The 22,271-nt window shown below is 41.6% G+C and overlaps 1 protein-coding gene across 1 annotated transcript; it reads right to left on the reverse strand.

Annotated features, from left to right (window-relative positions):
• Positions 1 to 17: 17 nt before the first annotated feature.
• Positions 18 to 15,525, reverse strand: LOC120920103 (fibrinogen alpha chain-like). Its single transcript, XM_040332019.1, has 6 exons — positions 15,415 to 15,525; positions 9,931 to 10,050; positions 5,528 to 5,711; positions 2,410 to 2,555; positions 1,270 to 2,311; positions 18 to 847 (listed from the first exon to the last, which is right to left on the reverse strand). The coding sequence occupies exons 1-6, from the start codon at positions 15,466 to 15,468 to the stop codon at positions 141 to 143; spliced, it is 2,253 nt and encodes a 750-aa protein (XP_040187953.1). The 5' UTR covers positions 15,469 to 15,525; the 3' UTR covers positions 18 to 140.
• Between the last annotated feature and the right edge of the window lie 6,746 nt (positions 15,526 to 22,271).

The following is a 22,271-nucleotide window of genomic DNA, read 5'->3' on the forward strand; positions in this document are numbered from 1 at the left end:
AACACAACAACGGTGAGTCAATGTAATTCATTTAGTTTTCTTCTCAGTTACAGTGTCTATACATTAAGCCAAGTATATTAAAAAAAAAAACACATAATACAGTAATATTTTGGGGAGTGCAGTAATATACAAAAATATTATTATGCAGTTTCCACAGGCCGTATTTTCATTTTCACAGTTTTTAGAGAATAATCATCTGGCTTGAAAGACAACCAAACAACTCCATTCTCAATCTCATAGGGGACATTATTCCTAGGATCATATTGACCTCCAGTATAGTAAATCCCATTCAGATTGGCAGCTTGGCAGTTATTGTACCACCACCCCCCTCCATACATTTCTGCACAATTCTCCTCCCATTTGTCATTGTCCCTATCGTATGTGCTAAATTTCATTTTATCATGAGAGGTGTTTTCACTGTCTTCTTTAGAGCCTTCTGTGAGAGCATCCCCTGCCAAACCTTCATAACTACTAGCATGAAGAGCAAAACCCTCTGATTCTGACCCTAAGCGAAAGATATATTCTGCAAAAGCCTGCTTGCCAGACCAGTCCTCTAACTCAACCCTGAGAATTGTCTCATTCTGGCTCAGCATGTGTATGTATTTATTTCCCAACCAAAGTTCTCCTTTGCCATTTGCATCCACAGATCCAAATCCATGCTTGTAGTCTTGCCAAGTCCTGTTAAAATTCACAGATCCATCTTCTCTCTGTTGAATCAAAAGCCATCCTCCTATCTGGGTGTCTTGGTCACAATACACTGACAGCTCTGTTTGGGATCCCTCTGGCTTGATTTTGAAAATGCCACTTTTGCCACCAGAACTGTGTTTCTGGAGGATATCGGCACAGTCTAAAAAGAAACGCAGTTTTATCTTGTTTGCTAGGATTCATCATTTGATTATTATTGCACATTGCTAAGTTTGCCAGGATGATGGAAAATTAAAGAAATGATGTTCTCCTAAACTTTATTTTACAATGTAATTGGCAAAGACAAAATGTAAAAGCTACTATATTATGGTTCATGTTTTAAATTACACTGTGATAATACTGGGTAAGATAGTGTAACTTTTAAGTGATATGTAATAAACTATGCTCTTTGCCTTATATAACCTAGAGTTAGGGGTCTGATTCACAAATAATTTGTGTCTATTTTTTCTTGTGTCCCCCACAACTATCATGGTGGCATTGTTTTGTAGTTTGGAAAGCTGCATTATGTGTTTTTTTGGCCTAATTAGGATAGACCCCAGAACTGTAGCTTTTTCTTTTATTTACCACTTCCAGTGCTGGATGATGTTTTTTTCACTCCTGGTCTCACACTGCGGGCACTAAAATCTGGCACGTCTTCTTCGCTGTTGCCTTCTAATATTGGACCAAGATCTTCAAATACTGGCCCGCTCTTGTATTTAGTACCCCACTCGGTTCCATCCTTTGTGCTCCCACTGCTGCTGCTTACTACTGTCTTGGAATATGTAGTGGATCCAGAAGAGCTTTGTGTTTTAATTGGCTGGAAACTGGGAGCGCCAAGGTCCACATGGCTAAAATCATCAAATTCATCTTCTCCGTTGGTGAATGAAGTCTGAGTTTTTGTTGATGAACTCTGAGTTTTAGAGGTTGAACTGCCAGAAGAAGCGCTGCTACCACTGACCTGTTTACCACTAAGAAAGTCATCCCAACTTGGGATGTGGACACCTCCTGCACTGCCACTTCCAGTTACTTTCACAGTGTATGTGCCATCAGCGTCAAACTCACCCTTTCCTTCTTTCTTTAGTGCTTCTAATTTCTCACACTCATCTCCACTTGTGGTTTCAAAAACCTCTTCCCTAGGTCCATCTGGCCCACGAACTATTTTCTTGGTAATGGTTTTTGTGCATGTAATGACTCGACTTTCAGTTGTGACAGATGTCTTATCTCCCCCAGATACTTTCACTGGTTGTGTACCTTTATCCCCATAAATAACAAACGTTTGGGTGGGTTGCTCTTTTGTGCTACCAGAGACACTCGAAGTGGACACTGGTTGTCCACTTACCTCTTTACTTTTCCCTTCTAGTACAAATGAATATTGTTTAATATCAGAGAATATGGGGTATTGTTCTTTCTGCTGGGCAAGTGTCTTGTAACGTGAATCAGTCACAGCTTCATCTTTAATTGGTCTCATCTTCAGCACAGGTATAGCATTGACATTTGGTCTCAGATCAGTAGATTCGGCTTGCAAGAGCTGTTTCTGGATATTTTCATAGCTTTCATAATCCACATTATATTCAACGCCCTTTGCACAGGATCCTTTGCAAGAACGGAGTTTAATGTCAATATCAACCTGGAAAAGAGCAATCGATTAGAGAGTGCCGCGTGTCTTAAATGATGCACATTAAAAAAACCTGCTTGTGGGTCTTCAATACACAGCTGCTCCCTTACCTCAAGGCGCTTCATTTCCACCACCTGGTTTCTGATGTTTTTTTGCAGCAATTTGATTCTGTCAATCTGAATGGTAACTTTCGTTTTCAAGAACTCAATCTTTCTCCTGAGGTTTTCAGTCACCTGGTTATATGCTCCATCAGTCTCTAAAGATGTCAAACAGAAAATGTATTGTTACTGTAATTTGTCAAAATCCTCAACAGAACATACAAAAGGCTTTTTTTAAATCAGGTCTTAGTTAAATTCCTGTTAGTATTACATTAAAGTGGTTGTATAGGTTCAATTTTTTTTTTTTTTAAATAACAATCAGAGTGGCACCGAACTGCATTTTCTGGGGTCCCTCGTGGCTCTCTCGGCTCCTCACTTCTTCAGATAACTCCCTCTGGGAAGCGCTCCCTCAAGGGGGTTACCATGCGGGCGCGGTCCAAAGTCCTGCATTCAGCATCCAGCAATTAATGGCTGTGCTGCTATCAATCTATCCAATGAAGAGCCGAGAACCCCGGGCAAATGAAGAGCGCGTTCTCGAACTTGGGACCTTCCAGGGCTCAGGTAAGTAAAACGGGGGGCCAGTAATTGTGGGATGTTTTTTCACCTTAATGCATAGGATGCATTACGGTGAAAAAACATGAACCTTTATAACCCCTTTAAATGTCAAGCTAAAAAAAAAAAATGGCAAACTCAGTGTTTCAGACAGTATAAACATAGCAAAAATATATACAACGATGATGCTTCAAGTAGTGTACTAGGAAAGAAGCTTAAATCAGGTTTAGACTCTGGCCCACCCAGACCCTTGGTCCTGGTAGCAGTTGCTACCTCAACCATGCTTTTAGCTATTCCCCCCTCCTATGCTAAAATAACAAGCACACTGGTGCAATCTGGGGGAAACCCTACATTTCAGTACCGGTTGACGTATCGCAACTGAATCGCAATACTGGTTCACACTGACATTTACAAACCGCTGGGTGTGTCAATGTAAAGTTAATGACATCCCCAGATTGGTTCACAGATCGCAGTGTGAACTGTAAAATGGTGCAGAAATCAGATCACATTCGATCCGATTCCAGTGCTGACTAAAAAAAGGGTCCTGCACCATTTTGGTGCAAATGCGACGCGATTTCAGCCATACAGTTTGTATAGCTGAATTTAAATTGCACAGACATCGCATGTGATCTGCACAGCATTGCAGTGCGAATCACATGCAATATCTGTGATCACGCAAGTTTAAACCCAGCCTTACTCTCACGCTGTTCCAGGGAATGGAAGCTGAATATGCTCAGCTTCACTTTTCTCAAATAGTACACAACCTGTAAGTAAAAGGATGCCAGCTTACAATAAATCTTTCCATGATGTGGAAGCTGTTTCCTTTTTGTAACAGATCACATTTAAAAAAATCTGTTAAAGGGGTTGTAAACCCTCATGTTTTTTCACCTTACTGCATCCTATGCATTAATTTGAAAAACTTCTGGCAGTGGCCGGCCCCCCAGCACCCCCATTTTACTTACCTGAGCCCCTTCATTCTCTCGGTGGAGATGCGCTCTCCCTCTCTGCACGGGGTCCCGGTTCTTGATTGGATAGATTGATAGCAGCGTAGCTATTGGCTCCCACTGTCAAGCAAATCCAATAACATGGGCGCCCGGCGGAGGGGCAGAGTCAGGCATTCGTGTCTATGGACGCAAATGCTGGACTCGGGAGCGTGGCCGCAAGGTAACCCCCTGTGAGAGCGCTTCTCCTAGGGGGTTATCTGATAAAAGGAGGAGCCGCTGAGGGACCCCAGAAGTCGAGGATCGGGGCCACACTGTGCAAAACAAGCTGCATAGTGGAGGTAAGTATGACATGTTTGTTAATTAAAAAAAAAACTGAAGCCTTACAATCACTTTAATGCCTGGTTATTGTAGATATGGCTATCTTTGTTTTCTGTCTGCTCAAATGAATACTGTTATATTTATAATAGTTTTACATCAGGCATGCTGTATATCAGCTAGAATAAAACATCACTGTTATTTGTGTACAGTATTTAAAGATTGTTCTTGTCGACGATTTTTTGAAATAAATGTAAAAAAAGTAAAAGAAAATAAAGAAAAAAATTTATATTGTGGTCAAGTGAAAGGAAAGCTAGAATGATAGATAGATAGATAGATAGATAGATAGATAGATAGATAGATAGATAGATAGATAGATAGATAGATAGATAGATAGATAGATAGATATTTTTATTATTATTCTATAGGAATTATATAGCGCCAACAGGAAGCACTTTACAGTATAAAAGGGAGACAGTACAGTTACAATACAATAAAATACAAGAGGATTAAGAGGGCCCTGCTCATGAAAGCTTACAATCTAAGAGGGTGGGGCAAGTGGTAAAAAAGATTATAACTGTGGGGGGTGAGCTAATGGAAGTAATAAAAGATTAGTTGGAAGCGTGGTAGGTTTCCTGAAGAGATGAGTTTTCAGGAATCGCCTAAAGTCCTGGAGATGAGCATGGGAGGAGGAGATGAGGGAGCTTGAGAGCAGGAGGTCTTGAGAGGAGCGAAGAAGATGGTTTGGGTGATATTTGGAGACAAGATTGGTGATGTAGCTCGGGGCAGAATTGAAAATGGATTTGTATATTGTGGTTAGTATTTTGAATTTATTTTGCTGGGCAATTGGAAACCAGTGTAGGGATTGGCGGAGAGGGGTAGCAGACACTGAGCGGTTGGTAAAGTAGATGGGTCAGGCAAACTGAAGAGGGGATAGCCTATGGAGAGGTAGGCCTATGAGAAGGAAGTTGCAATAGTCAAGGGCGAGAGATAACAAGGCAGTGAATGAGTAGCTTGGTGGTTTTATTACTTTAAAAGGAGCGGATTTTAGAGATGTTGCGAAGGAGAAGATAAATATTGTACTGGACTTTCCCTAATCACTGCTAATGGCAACTGCACCTGAGATTAAAAAAATCATGTATTGTAATCTGTTCCCACTAATGGATTTTTTATGGTTCAACAAAGCTTTAAATAAAACATACTCATAAAAAACTCATATTATGTGTTAAAAACTACATTGACAAAACATGGCCTGGGATGATATACTACAATGCATGCAATAAGCCGAATGCTGCTAAAATTGTGAGATTAATACGTACGTTGTGCTGCCACCAGATTTCCTTTGACAAGCTCATATGTTTCCTTGGTTCTGACGTCAATGCTTTTATAGTTGCTTTCTCCATCCTTTAGTTTCTGTTTAATGGCATCAATTCTCTTACTAAATTCTTTGTCAGTTTGTGTAGTTAGGCCTTGAACTCTGCATCCAGAAGGACATTTGGGGCCCTACAGATAATGTATGAAATATTAACGTTATAGAATATCCAGTAATACAGATAGACTGCCTGTTTGATTCCTGATAGACAATCCTTTTTTTTCTATCAGCCGGCAGGCTGATCGATAAAAAAAAAAAAAAACGGATTCCCCCATCCACACATACAAAGTGGATAGAGAAATCCTTCCTGCTGTGAAATTAAATTCTCACAGTGGGACTCCTCCTGTCAGAACACAATGATCAATGGATGCAGTCCATTGGCTGCAAGCCACTGGTTGACAAAAGTCTTCCAACAGTCCTGTATGAAAGAAATCGATTGTTATATCAACTTTTGTCTAGCAAGACTGGTCACAGATGGATTACAATTCAGTCGGTTCCTGCTGTATTGGCTGAATTTCGATACATCAAATGGGCAGTTTGGCTGGATTCACACCTATGCACTTTTAGTGCTTTTTGCATTTTGCAGATTTGCACTACAACCCATTTAACACGGTTTCCTATGGAAAACATACTGTAGTGCAAATCTGCAAAATGCAAAAAGCACTAAAAATGCATAGGTGTGAATCCAGCCTTTGTGGCTAGCAAAACGGACATTTTAATACAGGATGGATGTCAGCATACTGCAGACATTCACATGCAAATGCTCAAGCCCGAAACAAAGAAAGGGAGTTCGTTACAACTCATAGCTCACTGTATTTGTACTATTGTATTATACTGTTTGTATCTCAGTACTACTTCTTTTCATTAAAAAAAGAACACAAATCTCAAAGTTAAAAAAGAGCACCCAATAGAAAAAGGAGGTGCTGGAATATTTTCTTAGTTACAGCTAACTAGTTATTGGTCTCCTGAACGCAATTTTGCCTCTAAGACTCCATACACACTATTAGATTTTCTCTTCAGGTTTACCAAAAACATATAATATGAGGTCAAACCTTAAAGGGGAGTTCCACCCACAATTTCACTTTTTAAATATAAATACCCCAATAATACACAAGCTTAATGTATTCTAGTAAAGTTAGTCTGTAAACTAAGGTCCGTTTTGTTAGGTTGTTACAGCATTTAGTTAATCTAGAAATCTAGAAATAGACCGTGGCCATCTTAAGTGTGGACATCATGAAGCCAGACTGTATGACTTCCTGGATTTCAGGTTTGCATATCTCGCACATGCTCAGTGCACAAGCAATGTAATAGGTTTGTCAGGTTTGCAAGGACTACTGGGAAACATGATGCCTATCCCAGAAACCCTTGCAAATAGCCTAGGCAAATAAGGAGGAGGAAGTAATGAAGGACTATAAAATAAAAGGTATTTACAAGCAACAAATTAAATAAAAATTGTCCATTCTGAACACTATGAGATTAGGGCATGCAGCACAGACAAACATAAAAAAATGGGTGGAACTCCACTTTAAGAGTTTAAATTTGTATGCAATCAGGCAGGCCCTTGCACTTTAGTGTTTCAATTTGTATGCAATCAGGCAGGCCCTTGCACTACATGGTTTTGAAGACAAAAACCAGCAGAAAGTCTAAAGCCTCGTACACACGACCGAGGAACTCGATGGGCGAAACACATCGTTTTCCTTGTCGAGTTCCTTGTTAGGCCCCGTACACACGAATTCAGCCAGAAACTCGATCGGAGCCGTATTCTGCCGAGAAACTCGTCGTATGTACACTTTTGGCCGAGGATCTCGTCGGGCCAAGTAGAGAACATGTTCTCTATTTCCTCGTTAGTCAATGGGGAAACTTGGCTCGCCGGGATTCTGGGCGGCTTCACAAGGAACTCAACGAGCAAAACGATGTGTTTTGCTTGTCGAGTTTCTCGGATGTGTGTACGGGGCCTAAGGCTGTCGAGGAACTCGACAAGGCAAGTTTCTCCATTACCGTCGAGGAAAAAGAAGACATGCTCTCTTTTTGGCTTGACGGGATCCTTGACAGTTTCCTCGTCGAAAAATGTACACACGACCGGTTTCCTCTGCAAAAAAAAAATCCCAGCAAGTTTCTTGCTGGTTTTTGCCGAGAAACTCGGTCGTGTGTACGAGGCCTGATAGTGTGTATTGGGCCTTATTCTACACTAGATTCTTGGAGTCTTGGAGTTGGCCTTGTCTCATAAAAATTCATTATGTGCCCACCTTGGGCATTGCTATTTTGTTGGTTCTAGGGCTGACTCAGACACACAACTTTTGTTGCCTGATTTCCTTTAGATTTACCAAAACCATGTAGTGCAAGGGCCTGCCTGATTGCATACAAATTGAAACTCTTAAGCCTTGTGCACACGATCGGGTTTCCATTGGACAAATCCGTGGAATTTTGTGCGAAGGGCGTTGGTCGTGAACTTGTATGGTATACAAACTGCAAAACATTGTTGGACAACATACACAAAACTATGTGGTTTTGAAGCTCTTTAGCACCACCCTTTGGGCGACTTCTGCTAATGTTGTCTTATGGTTAGCATTGGTTCGGAGCATGCGTGTTTGTACTTTGGATTTTTTTCGACAGACTTCTGTACACACGATCGGAAAATCCGACAAGACACATTTGTTAGCAAAGAACAAGGAGAAGCACACCACTCCAGGCAGAATCAGGTGCAAGGTAGATCACAGGTGCAGACCTCGGCTCACCACGAATAAAACAAGAAATTGGTCGTACACTGGAACTCCAAATTATCTTGATGTCATATTTATTGTCAAAAGGGTCAAGCCTCGTACACACGACCGAGGAACTCGACGGGCAAAACACATCGTTTTCCTCGTCGAGTTCCTTGTTAGGCTGTCGAGGAACTCGACAAGGCAAGTTTCTCCATTCCCGTCGAGGAAATAGAGAACTTGCTCTCTTTTTGGCTCGTCGAGTTTCTCGACAGTTTTCTTGACGAAAATGTACTCCCAGCAAGTTTCTTGCTGGTTTTTGCCGAGAAACTCGGTCGTGTGTACGAGGTCTCAGAAAGATACAGGCAATGGTAGACGCGTTTCACAAGCGATAGCTTGCTTGTTCACAACAAACAAGCAAGCTATCGCTTGTGAAGCACGTCTACCATTGCCTGTATCTGTCTGACCCTTTTGACAATAAAGATGACATCAAGATAATTTGGAGTTCCCGTGTGTGACGAATTTCTTGTTTTATAAGACACATTTGTTGTCGGAAAATTTAAAGCATGCTATCCCACATTTGTTGTTGGAAATTCCGACAACAATTGTCCGATGGAGCGTAAAAACGGTTGGATTATCCGACAAAACCCTGGCATCACACATTTGTTGTCAGAAAATCCAATTGTGTGCACGGGCCTTTAAGGTTTGACCTCATATTATATGGTTTTGGTACATCTAAAGGAAAGCATCTAAAGAAAATAGTATAGTGTGTATCCAGCTTTAGGGTACACTGACAGGTTCTCTTTATGAAACAAACTCCCCACCCACAAACTGATACTCATGACCCTTGCATCTTTGGAGTCCTCAGAGAACACCCTGTGGCTCTGGATATGTGGAGCAAGTGATCTCCAACCCTTCTTCCCAGGATGCAATACTTGTACCTGTACTTGTACATAGACACTATCAGGAAATCATTAACCCTGTGTAAGCTCTGACACCATCTGACACAGAGTATACACATGATTTGAACACCTAGCATTAAAGCGGTAGTAAACCTGCATATTTTTTTTTTATACCTGTAAGGCAAAAGGCATAATGAGCTAGTATGCACCACATACTAGCTCATTATGAAATACTTACCTTAGAACGAGGCTTCGCAGGTGATCTCGGTCCACACCGAGGGAGCGGACATTTTTTTACAAGTACAGGTACAAGCGTGTCTTCTGGGTATCGCGGCTCCGGCACTGTGAGTGGCCGGAGCCGCAATGTCGTCACTCCCACGCATGCGTGCTGGAGACTTCTTTCCGGTATACACCGCTCTTAAAACCCCCTTCCCATTGAGGGAGCTTTTTTTAACACCAAAGCGCTTGAAAAATGCCCCAGTGTGAAAGGGGTCTTAGCGGCGCTTAACCAGCGTTTTTCGGGTGCTGGCAGTGTGAAAGGGCTCTGAAAGCCTTCGGGCTTTCACATTGGGATTGCGGATGAGGCTTCTTTCAGGTGCTTTACAGGCTTTTTTTTAATGCCAAAGCGTCTGAAAAATGCCCGAAAAACGCTCGGAGTATATTCAGAAGTAAGTTGCATTATGTGGTGTATGTAAGAATATAGTAACTGCTGGGACAAAGGCTATGCCAATAAAACTTTGTTTACTTACCCAATCCTCATCTGAACACACTGGCCAGTTTTTCTCTTGCTTGCAGCCAGCAGCAGCTTTTTGTTCCAAAATTCTGGGACCACGACCAGTAGCACCCACATCTTCAAAATCCTCCGCTGTCTATTTATTGAACAAATATAAAGATCATTAAACGTTTTTGAAGTAATCTTAAAACCCTTCATAACCATGCCAGGCTTATTAGCTGTATTTATATTTGAAATTTAAAGAGTACTGTCTGATTTATCCAAAGGCAAAATCTGGTGCAGCTGTGCATGGTAGCCAATCAGCTTCTAACTTCAGCTTGTTCAATAAATCTTTTGCCAAGAAAAAAGAAAATGGAGGCCGATTTGTTTCTAAGGAGAGCTGCACCAGATTTAGCATTCTTCAGTTTTAGTAAACTAACCCCTTTGAGTCACTGACCCAAAAGAAATTTGACTTCCCTCTAACTTTATTAGCTGCATGCTTTTTGGAGGTCAGTGACAGCCAGGCAATTAGCAGAAGAAGATCAGCCTACATTTTTTTCCCAACACAAGTTTCCTTCAAAGGAACTCTGTATATACTAGAGTTTTCAAGGCAGGATGTACCTGTAAAATAAGGCTTCATTTCCACTGACGTTTTTACAGCCACTTTTCTGAGCGTTTTTTACAGCTTAAGCTTGAGCTGCAAATGGCATAGGCGTTTTTGAGCTGTAAAAAAAACGCAGGACCAGGGCGTTCTGAAGCTCCAGAGTAGAGCTGTAAAAACGCCAGATGTTAAAAAACGCTCTAAAACGCTCAAAAAAAGCGAAAACGCTCAAAAACGCTTAAAAACGCTACCGTTTTTTTTTTTTTTTTACAAAATAAACATGGACAGGCGTTTTTAAGCTGTAAAAAAGGCTAACACAAGTGGCTGTAAAAACGCCAGTGGAAATGAAGCCTTAGAGAAAAAATAAACAACTCTTCGGCTGCTTCCAACGTTGAAATCTGTTCTGTTTCTGAATATTTGTCCCCCAAAGTCTGCTGGGAAACCAATACTTCCAGGAGTGTCTATCTCCTTGGTCTCCACCGTCTCCTGCAGTGTTATGGGGTCAGCAGAAGGAACCATTGAGAGTTGTGGGGAACCAAGGAGTTCCCAGTGGAAAACTGATCAGACTTCAGTGGTGCAGGAAAGCAGAGGAGGTAAGTATTCCATCCCTTTATCTTACAAGTACAGCTTGCCCTGAAAACTGTAGTATAAAGTAAGGGTTCCTTTAAAGTAATTGTAAAGGCAGAAGTCTTTTTTTATCTTAATGCATGCTATGCATTAAGATAAAAAACTCTCTGTGTGTAACAGTCCCCCACAGCCCCCCTAATACTTACCTGAGACAATCTCTATCCAGCGATGTGCATGAATACCTCGGCCTTCCGGGACTCCTCCTTCTGATTGTCTGAGACACAGCAATGGCGACATTGGCTCCCGCTGCTCTTAATCAAAGTCAGTTAGCCAATCAGGAGATAGAGGGGGTGGGGCCGAACCGCGGCTCCGTTTCTGAATGGACACAGGGAGCTGCTGCTCAACTCAGGTGCCCCCATAGCAAGCTGCTTGCTGTGGGGGCACTGGACAGGAGCGAGGGCCAGGAGCACTGAAGAGGGACCCAAGGAGAGGAGGATCCAGGCTGCTCTGTGCAAAACCATTTCACAGGGCAGGTAAGTATAACATGTTCATTTATTTTTTAAGAACACAAATTAGACTTTAGTATCACTTTAAGCACCTATTTTATGAGACACAAATATGTGTTATCTACTAATAAGAATGTATAATCAATTTAATTATTTAAACGTTGAAGGCAAAACCTATTGGATAGAGTGGTGAGTAGTTAGAACCCCTGTCAAGTTTTTTATTGCTGTCTGTGTCCTGATTAGGGAGATTCACTGTCCTGATTATCGCTGAAACTGGGAATGAAAGAGAAGGTAAATGCAAAATTTTGAGTTGCAACAGAACAGGAATAGAGGGGAAATATCTCACAGGGGGGGGGGGGGGGCACATGTTTCCATGGCAACTATCTAAGAGGGGATTTTCCTCATATTTCAAAGATATCCTCTTACTTCCTGTTGAGTATACAAGGCAAGAAGTGAAGGGAAATATCTCCAATGAGAAACAGATAGTAAAAAAAAAACTGACATCAGTTTTAACTCTACCCTACATTAACCGAAATTCTAAAATATTCTTTCCTTTAGATATGCTTAATTTTATAAGCTTTGGAGAATCTAAAGATGACCAGATAAGACCACGCTTATGTAAGATAACTCTGATAAATATGCTGGGCATCAGTTTAGTAGCAATGTGATAAAGTAATGAGTGGCTAAAAAGTAAATTACCATGTTTATTACTATGGTTTTTGTGTGCTAACATATGAAGTTACGTTGCCATTAAAAACATATCCAGACTAAATAAAAAAAGCTCAATAAGGACACAAATATAAATCGGTTGATTTAAGACTTTTTACGAGATTAGGGCTGCACAGTCATAATTCCAATTCTTACACAAACCCAATAGTAATTGGACCTTTTTATAATGTACGGTATACATAGCATAGTATGTATTGCAAAAACATTTTCAGTTTTGGATAGAGAAAGGAAGACTTAAAACACTTGTAAGTTTACATTTTACTGTCTGTGTTCTATCATAGAGATTTCTCTTCACTTCCTATCAAGTGAAAAAAAATTCCAAAAAATTGACAGGTGTTATAACCCTTGCTTAATCTATCGCGGGGGGACACAGTTCCGGCACCTCTAGCACTGAATGTATGTGATATCAAGGGGTGCTGGGTTGTGCTACAGTGTCTATTGCTGCTGGGGGATATCGTTTTGCTGGAATGGATGTATTTTTGCAATGGGAGGATCTATTGTTGCTCAGGAGGTATATTTTTGCTGACGGGGCATCTATTGTTGCTGGGGTGGGTCTTATGTTCCTGGGAGAGTCAGTTGTTGCCTGGAGGGATCTACTGTTGAGGGAGAATTCTATTTATTTTGTTGAGGGTGGTCTATTGTTGCCAAGGAACTATTGTTGCTGGGGGGTCTATTGTTTTTGGCTGCAGGAGATCTATTTTACTGTTTTTCTTGTTATCATTAACAAATTTAAAAGGGATAGTACTGGGAGGTGGGTAGGGGGTGGGACCAAGGAACGGTGCTCGGAGGTAGGTAGTGGTGATGACGGGGTAACTCCAAAAAGGGAGAGTTCCTGCACCTATTCTCTGAGAAAAAAAGCCCTGCTTAAATCTAGTAAAGGTTACCCAATTATCAAAAAAGCACCCTTACGAATCCATCCAACAAGTATCCTTATGCACTTTTCTGTTGGTAGTTGGCCTGTGTATAGACCGACCCTGACTTTTTAGGATGACTGATATCTGCTGATATGAAATGATCGGAACGCACAATGTAGTCATATAGGTGCTGGGTAATTTGACATGTCTATTTTTGTTGGCTAACCCACAGTATAGGCATTCAACAGGTTTGGCAATCTTAATGACCGACCAAATGTGTACACATTATTTACACCTTTGGCTGTCCTCACACTTTCCAATCTGAATGTATAACCTATCTAGATTTACTAACATATGTATTGGTTGAAATTATCTGACTGAATTTATACAAAATTTATTTTTTTAGAAGGCCCCTACACTACACAAGTGGTTAATCCAAAGAAGATTGTGACGTGTGTATCCAAGTCAGTGACATTCATTCCCATTAAAGGGGTTGTAAAGGTTTGTTTTTCATTTTCTAAATAGGTTCCTTTAAGCTAGTGCATTGTTGGTTCACTTACCTTTTCCTTCGATTTCCCTTCTAAATGTTTTTTTCTTTGTCTGAATTTCTCACTTCCTGTTTCTCCTCAGTAAGCTTTCCCCCATCATCCGAGCTGTTCTGGCTGGGGGTTAGTCAGCCAGAACAACTTACTGAGGAGGATCAGGAAGTGAGAAATTCAGACAAAGAAAACAAAGGAAAAAAACATTTAGAAGGAAAAGGTAAGTGAACCAACAATGCACTAGCTTAAAAGAACCTATTTAGAAAATAAAAGACCCTTTACAACCCCTTTAAGTGTACTATGAAGAGTGGAAAATTGAGGTACTCAACAGGTCACTTCCCTTTCAGTTTCTTCTCTACTCCCCATATGTAGACAGACCTTGGCTGTGAACAGTGCCATAGCATACCCCAGGCCAGAACTGTCATCTATGGATACAAACTTAGAAAAAGCCTTGCTATGGTTTGGACCTACTATGAGATATTGAAGTCTGCATAGGAAAGTTTACAACCATTTCAAGTAGTTATTATTATAACAAAATACCCCCCCCCCCTTTTTTTTTTTAATGAAGCCTGATACAATACTGAATCTATGAACACACAAAGCCATAAAATATATCTTGCAGATTCAATTAAGTTGATTTACTAAAAGCAAACAGGCTGTTTGCATTGCAAGGTAAAGTGCATTTTGCAAGGGTAGTTCCCCAGGAGCTTGGTGAATGTGGTAAAAATAACACTTTGCAAATAATTCCCCAATCAAGTGCAAGGAAAATATTAAAAAAATGTTTTTTTGCTTGTACATGATTGCAAGACAGAAGTCTGCTGAGCTTTACCTTATTCACTAAGCTTTAGGGGAAATTCCTTTGCATCTTCCCTTGCAAAGTAAACAGTATATTTGCCTTTAGTAAATCAACACCAATATATTCATAAATATTCTGCCTAACATAAAATAAAGCAAACATCACCTTGAAGACATTTTTTTCTGTTTTTAATAATGGCTCAGTACCCTGCAGTCACTATAGGAATACAATTGCCCATGCATATTTTATCTACATGAGGAGCAAAAGGGCTGGAATTTAAAAATGTTGTTCTGGTGTATACATATTCACATACAGATAAATACATAGATAACTAGACATTAAAGCCTAACACTTACTAGTCTTAAAACATTCCCTTTCCTCCCTCCTACCTATCGTACATACCATATAAAAAATATCTGTATACTTACCTTTATTTAGCTTGGTCTGGTCCAGTCCGCACATGTAATCCTGCAACTCTGGCTCCCCTGTGAAAGGGAGCCCTTGACAATAGTTGTGAATTCCAGGAGCCGTGACATCACCCATAGGCCCACCTGTTGTTCACTTCCTCCTCTCCCCTGTAGCAGCCACTTACTGACACAGAGGAGCCGGAGCTGCAGGATCATGTGACCAGACCGGACCAGATTAAAAATGGCATCCTCATGGATTTTTCTGTTGGTAGTTGGCAAGTACACAGATTTTTTTTTTTATACATTATTTGCAGTATAGACAAGACGAGAGAAGAGGGAACACTTTACCTAATATATAATGTAAATATAATATAATTGTAACTACCAATACAAGTAAATACCTATATTACCTTATGCATCAATATAAGTTTTTAAACCAAGTAAAACATACAGTGAAGAAACTTTAAAAAAAAGACAGGCTGAAAAAGAATTGCAGATTGCAGATAATGGAATGTTTCATACCCATGCGGTGCTTGCGAGGCAGAGCAACACGGTCACAAGTGTTGCTCTCAGCATCTTTTTTTCTTTGGCTGAGTGAAAACTATAGTGAGGCTAAAGTCACTAGATGTGCTTTTTAAGCCTGGCTACCAGCATAAGGTCAATCATTAGACCGCGTTTTGTTTAAAGAGCTAATAAGACCTTTGCACCGGCCTGTTGTCACTGTCCAGGTCAGTATTGCTCAAGTCATTGAGCAAATTTATCCAAGGTTCTGTGAGATGACCTGATGTACTTAGACCCCCATGACAAACAAGTGGGAAGACAAGAACATTAATGTCCAGGGTACCTTGTAACGTAACATCTTCCCACAGAATACTGTGTTCTCAGTATTTCCGATTCAGGGCACTTCTGGTAAAGAAATGTAGTCATGTACCTTGTACGAATGACGAAATAAACAACAGATTACAATATTGAGCAATTTATACTATTAAGCCAAAATTAATTGTCAAATAATTGTTAAAAACAATCACAGCTTTAAAAAATACAGGTACAGCAGAAAAATACATAAAACTAAACACTAAATATTATATAATTATTATAATATGTATATGATTATTTACTATTTACCTATATATTTATCGGGATGGAAATAAAGTGTACTTTGGTGGTGGCACTATTACAGACCAGAGGCTAATGTGTAAAAAGCATACTAGAGACTTTAAAGGGGTTGTAAAGGTTCATGTTTTTTCACCTTAAAGCATCCTATGCATTAACCACTTGCCGACGGCGCACCGTCATTATACGTCCACAAGGTGGCTCTGCTGGGCGAGAGCACGTAATATGACGTCCTCTCTCCCAGCCGCCACTAGGGGCGCGCGCCCCCCCGCGTGCCCCCGGCTCCCGTGCGTGTGCCCGGCGGGCGCGATCGCCGCCGGGCACACGCGATCGCTCGGTACAGAGCGGGGACCGGGAGCTGTGTGTGTAAACACACAGCTCCCGGTCCTGTCAGCAGGGGAAATGCTGATCTTCGGTTCATACAATATATGAACCGAGGATCAGTGTTTCCCCTAGTGAGGCCCCCCCCCCCCCCCCCCACAGTAAGAACACACCCAGGCATACTTAACCCCTTCCCCGCCCCCTAGTGTTAACCCCTTCACTGCCAGTGGCATTTTTATAGTAATCCAATGCATTTTTATAGCACTGATCGGTATAAAAATGCCAATGGTACCAAAAATGTGTCAAAAGTGTCCGAAGTGTCCGCCATAATGTCGCAGTACCGGAAAAAAAAATCGCTGATCGACGCCATTACTAGTAAAAAAAATATAATAAAAATGACATAAAAATACCCCCTATTTTATAAACGCTATAACTTTTGCGCAAACCAATCAATAAACGCCTATTGCGATTTTTTTTTACGAAAAATATGTAGAAGAAAACGTATCGGCCTAAACTGAGGAAAAAAAATGTTTTTTTATATATTTTTGGGGGATATTTATTATAGCAAAATGTAAAAAATATTCATTTTTTTCAAAATTGTCGCTCTATTTTTGTTTATAGCGCAAAAACTAAAAACCGCAGAGGTGATCAAATACCACCAAAAGAAAGCTCTATTTGTGGGAAAAAAAGGACGCCAATTTTGTTTGGGAGCCACGTCGCACGACCGCGCAATTGTCTGTTAAAGCGACGCAGTCCCGAATCGCAAAAAGTACTCTGGTCTTTGGGCAGCAATATGGTCCGGGGGGTAAGTGGTTAAGGTAAAAAAACACCTGGCAATGACGGTCCCACTGGCAATTGAGCCCGTTCACCTGCTGTGCGCGTGTCCGGCATCCTCTTCTCCACAGAGTCTGGCCGTTGATTGGCTAGATTTGATAGATTGATGGCAGCGCAGCAATTGGCTCGCGCTGCTGTCAATCACATCCAATGACATGGCGCGCCCAGGGCCGAGTGATACAGTCGGCGGCTATAGCCGGCTGTATCATGGGAGCACGCCCGAAAGCTAATCCCCTTGGGAGAGCGCTTCCCATGAAGGGGGTTAGCTCTTGCGGGGAGGAGCAGAGACAGCTGCCGAGGAACCCCAGAAGAAGAGGATAGGGGCCACTTGTTTGTTATTTAAAAAAAAAAAAATTACAACCCCTTTAATGGTGCTTATAGAAAAATGACAGCTGGCATTTGATATTGGTTGCTATTTTCAAGTAAGACACAAGATACTTAATTAAAATAAACAGGGGGAGATAAAACTGGTGCACACATAATCTGGTGCAGCTGTGCATAGTAACTAATCAGCTACTAGGTTGTAAGCCTGGTTCACACTGGTGCGTTTTGACATGTGAATTTGGCATGTCAAATCGCCGGCAATGGCACCGTCCTAATCGGGACTGCCAGTGGGAGTGAAATTGTGCGAGTTCAGCTGAACTTGCACGGCTTCACTCCCGCAGCCCAGTGTGAACCTGGGTGTATTGTCAAAGCTTAATTGAACATGCTGAAGTTAGAAGCTGATTGGTTACTATGTACAGCTGCACCAGGTTCTGTATGTACCAGCTTTAGTAGCCCCCCCCCAGTATGTAAACCCAACCACTAAAATTCCATGGAGGGGTTAACATGTGAATGTAATTTAAAAATTAGTATTTCATCATTTTAAATCTGCATCTTTCATTAAAATAACGCCTAGTTATCCTGTCATAAAAGGTCCTTGTTTAGATACTTCTGAGGAGATAACTGTCCCCCAGTTATATTTCAGTGCTGTCACCCTGTCACATATGCCTCTAGTATAGACTATTGTGCAGACACACATTGGGGTTTATCTACTGAAGGCAAATCCACTTTGCACTACAAGTGCAAACTACAAGTGCAAAGTGCACTTGAAATTGCACTGAAAGTATTAATAAATAAAGTAATAAAATCAGCAGAGCTTCCCCTCATTTTAGATCTTCCCCTCAGATTTACAGCGACTGCACTTCCAAGTGCACTTTCAGTGCAATTTAAAGTGCACTTTGCACTTGTAGTTTGCACTTGTAGTGCAAAGTGGATTTGCCTTTCATAATTAACCCCCATTGCAGAGGTATGGTCCATTTCTGTCACTCACAATCAGAAAACTAGTCCATGGCAATGATGTTCCACCAATCCTGGAGCATGTAGATAGGAAATGGCTTAGGGAGGCTGAAGGAGATCAGCAACACTGAAATTAAAAAAGGTGAAGACAATATTTTATGAAAAAGATACACAGCATTTTAGAAAATTGAATTAGAGGTTAGATCAACTTTGAAGTATATTTTACTGTAAAAAGCTTGATCCATTTTGTATAGTAAATATTACCCTGGCTAGGATCCCCATTAAAGTATAAATACAGTCACATAAGAAACAAGTCTGCCCTTTTTATACTATTAGTCATAGACAATCAACATTATAGACAGCAACACAGGTAGCTCAAGGAAATATGCAGAACGGATGCATTTTACAATATTTTAGCATAAATCGTATAGATAGCCACTATGTTTTATTTAGGTTTGGACAAAGCAGGGGCAGACTGACAACTCATGGGGCCCCTGGGCACTAGGCAATCATGGGGTCCCCAGGTTTGATGATGACCACCACACGGCAGCCATTTTTTGATGCAACATTAATGCGGCAGGGCCTCGTGGAAGGGGACATAGATTGGCGACATGCAGAGTGGCAGGAGACTTTGTTATAGGCTTAACTGTAGGTACAAATGTTAGTACAGAGATTACCACCACTTTAAGTCAGATTTTTTACAATAGTTTTTTTTTATTCTATTTTTTTTCACAACTCTGTTGGGGGGGAAGGGGGCTTTGGTGAGATATCATGGGTCTAAACAGACCCCCTTAAGTCTCACTTTTGAGACAGAGACAGGTATTTAGGACAGAGATTCCACAGTTCCTTTTCTCTGCAGCCTCAGGCCCCGTACACACGACCGAGTTTCTCGGCAGAATTCAGCCAGAAACTCGATTGGAGCCGTATTCTGCCATGAAACCCGGCCGTGTGTACACTTTTGGCCGAGGAAACCGACGAGGATCTCGTCGGGCCAAATAGAGAACATGTTCTCTATTTCCTCGTTAGTCAATGGGGAAACTTGGCTCGCCGAGATCCTCGAGTGCCCGTTGAGTTTCTCGGACGTGTGTAGGGGCCTGAGTTGCACTGAAAATGAATGATCAGGAGACAGAGGCTATTGCCCATGCATAAACTGAAGCAAAGTAAACATAGTTTACTATGCTCATTTATGAATAAATACAGTATCCATAACTTAATGTGTTCACTTAGAAAAGAAAGAAGCTGGCAAATTACATATTTACAGGCCCCTTCCCCACTCTCCATCTTGACAGATTCCCCTATGTGCCCGCAACTGCTGCTGGTGGGAGAGAAATGGAGGGAAGCTGGCAGTGCTGCGGTGGGTGGGGTTCAGGCAGTGAGAGAAATACAGATTATATATCAGACAGGAGGCTCATATCTTATGCATTATCTTTCTTTAATAATGCCCATAGCAGAAATACAACTTTTTCAGTGATTTCAAATAGAAAAACGTTTTAACTGAAAGAAAAGAAAAACTACAACACCCAGCAGCCCTCAGGCTGGGACTGCCAATCATGAGGCAGGACAGCCGGCATATAAGGGGCTGCCTCCTTAGAACCTTCCTCTTTCTTTCTGCTCATGGCAGAGCATACAGATAAGTATTTCATGTAACTTTAAGCTTGATTTGTGTATATCTTAGCCCTGATACCGAATTTGGTCTCAGGTACTTTTATGGAATTTTGATTCATATGTTTAACATATTGTGGAATATTGGGGGTTTCCCTTGTATTTCCCCGATTTTGTGATTTTATATTGTCTCCCTGATACCGGATGTCCCGGTGTCAGGTAGGTTTTTGCTGGAAATTCTGATTGTTTTTATTTGGAAGATTGTGGATATGGGGAGTTCTTCCCTGGTATCCCCCGATTTTGCACCTTTTGTCTGTTTTTCCCTGATACTGAATGGTGTCAGGTAGTTGTATTCGAGTCATGTCTGTACTTTATTTTTACTTGCAGTCATCCTGACTTGGGCTTTCCCCTCCTTGGCGCCGGAGCGCTGCGGCTCCTCCATGAGGGGTCCGTGCTTTTTCCCTCGCTCCCTCAACAGGCGCCATCTCTGGGCAACTGTCCCTCCCCTCCTTCTTCCCCACGCTCGCCTTCGCGCTCTCTGTCGGGGGGCGGGGCCTCCGTCGCGGCCGCTCCCCTCCTTCACAGTCTCATGGAGGCAGGCAGGCACTGCGATCGCGCCCCAATCTCTGAGCGGGTCGGGAGAGAGCGGACCTCATCGTCCGCTCTGTCCCTCAAACCCTCGGCTCAATAGGGACTCCAGAGGCCGTAGTCTCGCGAGACTTCGCCTCTGGAGTTGAACCCCGTCAGACTCTCCTCGCATCTCCTCCCACCGCAAGCTAACCCAGCGGTGTGGGAGGCAGGCAGGCACTGCGATCGTTCTTATCTACAGTGGCAGTGCTCCTAGCTTAGTGGCTAGCACGCAGGCTTGGCAAGGCTGTTCCCCATAGGCTCGTAGGTTCGAATCCCCAGGGGGGTCTGCTCAACACAGCTTGCCAGCCTGCGCCCTAAATTGAAGAAGATCTCTCTTTTGATTTCCCCCTTGTATGGCTACTGTCAGTAAATCAAATAATTTGAATAAAATCTCTAGATAACCTATATTTAAATATATATAAATAAATATATATATATATATATGTATATTCTCATTGTCCTTCAATAAATGAATACATTTAATAAAATTTAATAAATTAATCTGAATTTAAATACATAAATAGATAATTTAAAGATTCGAATCAAAATAAATAATTAAATAAAATAAATATATATAATAACAAATAAATTACATAATTTATACAAGCCAGGACCTCGCCCCCCCCTGTTTCGCTACGCCAGTGTGCGGCGTGCGATGCAAGACCCAGGACGCGGGTCCTCATGCTTTGCTCCATTGTGGTGGGGAAAATCTCCCCTCACTGTACTATCACAAACAAATGAATACATTTAATAAATGAATAATAATACATTATATTGGTGAATAAGTGTTTTATGATTATATGATTAATTTGATATGACAAATATATGATGTATATTTTAGAAATATAGATCATATTATGTAAATAAATGAAATATTATTTAATGAATATATTATACTAATCATCGGTTATGTCTCTGGGGAATTTTTTCCCCTGGCATGTACTCTTCTGAACAATTAAATAAATAAATAAATACGTTAATATACATAGAAATGTATAAAATTATACATATAAATAATAAATTATACCAATAGATGATTTTACCACAGGTTTCCAAATATCTGATCGGTAGATCCGTCCGGGCCGCCCTGGCGTCGGTTATCCCAACCCGCCTGCGCCCCCTACGTCCGGACCGTCCGGCAACGGTTTACCGCCCCTAAGAGGGACTAGGTGTCTCCAAAACACCGCCACATTTCTGTGGCCCCCGACTCCCCGGCAGGGGAAGTAAATAACATGCCCCAGGCAGTACCCCACCAGGACTGCCAACCCACTGCTCTCCCAGACTCCGATCGACCCCGAGCCTCGGGGAGATGCACAGGCTGAGGCAGCGATCCGCTAGACGGACTAGCCAGACCCACTCATGGACTCTTCCAGAGTCGTCCGAGGCGGCTAACACCTTTGAGTCTGAGGATGATGATGACTATTTGAGCAGTGGGCACATGACGCTTCATGACGGCGCCAACCCTGTGGACCAGGGTGGAACACTATTGGACTCTCATGGAGAGCCATGTCGATCCGGGGGCGATTGCCATCCTCACTCCGGTGACTGGGCACCTCTACCCGAGGTGGCCCAATATATATCAATACTGGACCCGGACATCG

This window comes from Rana temporaria, chromosome 1, assembly GCF_905171775.1.
Source record: "Rana temporaria chromosome 1, aRanTem1.1, whole genome shotgun sequence".
Lineage (NCBI taxonomy): Eukaryota > Metazoa > Chordata > Amphibia > Anura > Ranidae > Rana > Rana temporaria.

Bases quoted from the DNA above. Each gene is read 5' to 3' on its own strand.
- LOC120920103 (XM_040332019.1), bottom strand. From the start codon at position 15,468: ATGCTGAGAGCAACACTTGTGACCGTGTTGCTCTGCCTCGCAAGCACC. The intron at 2,556-5,527 runs GTACGTATTAAT...TGACATCTTTAG, and splicing joins AAATCTGGTGGCAGCACAAC to AGACTGATGGAGCATATAAC. The intron at 848-1,269 runs GTAAATAAAAGA...GTTTCTTTTTAG, and splicing joins ATCATCCAGCACTGGAAGTG to ACTGTGCCGATATCCTCCAG.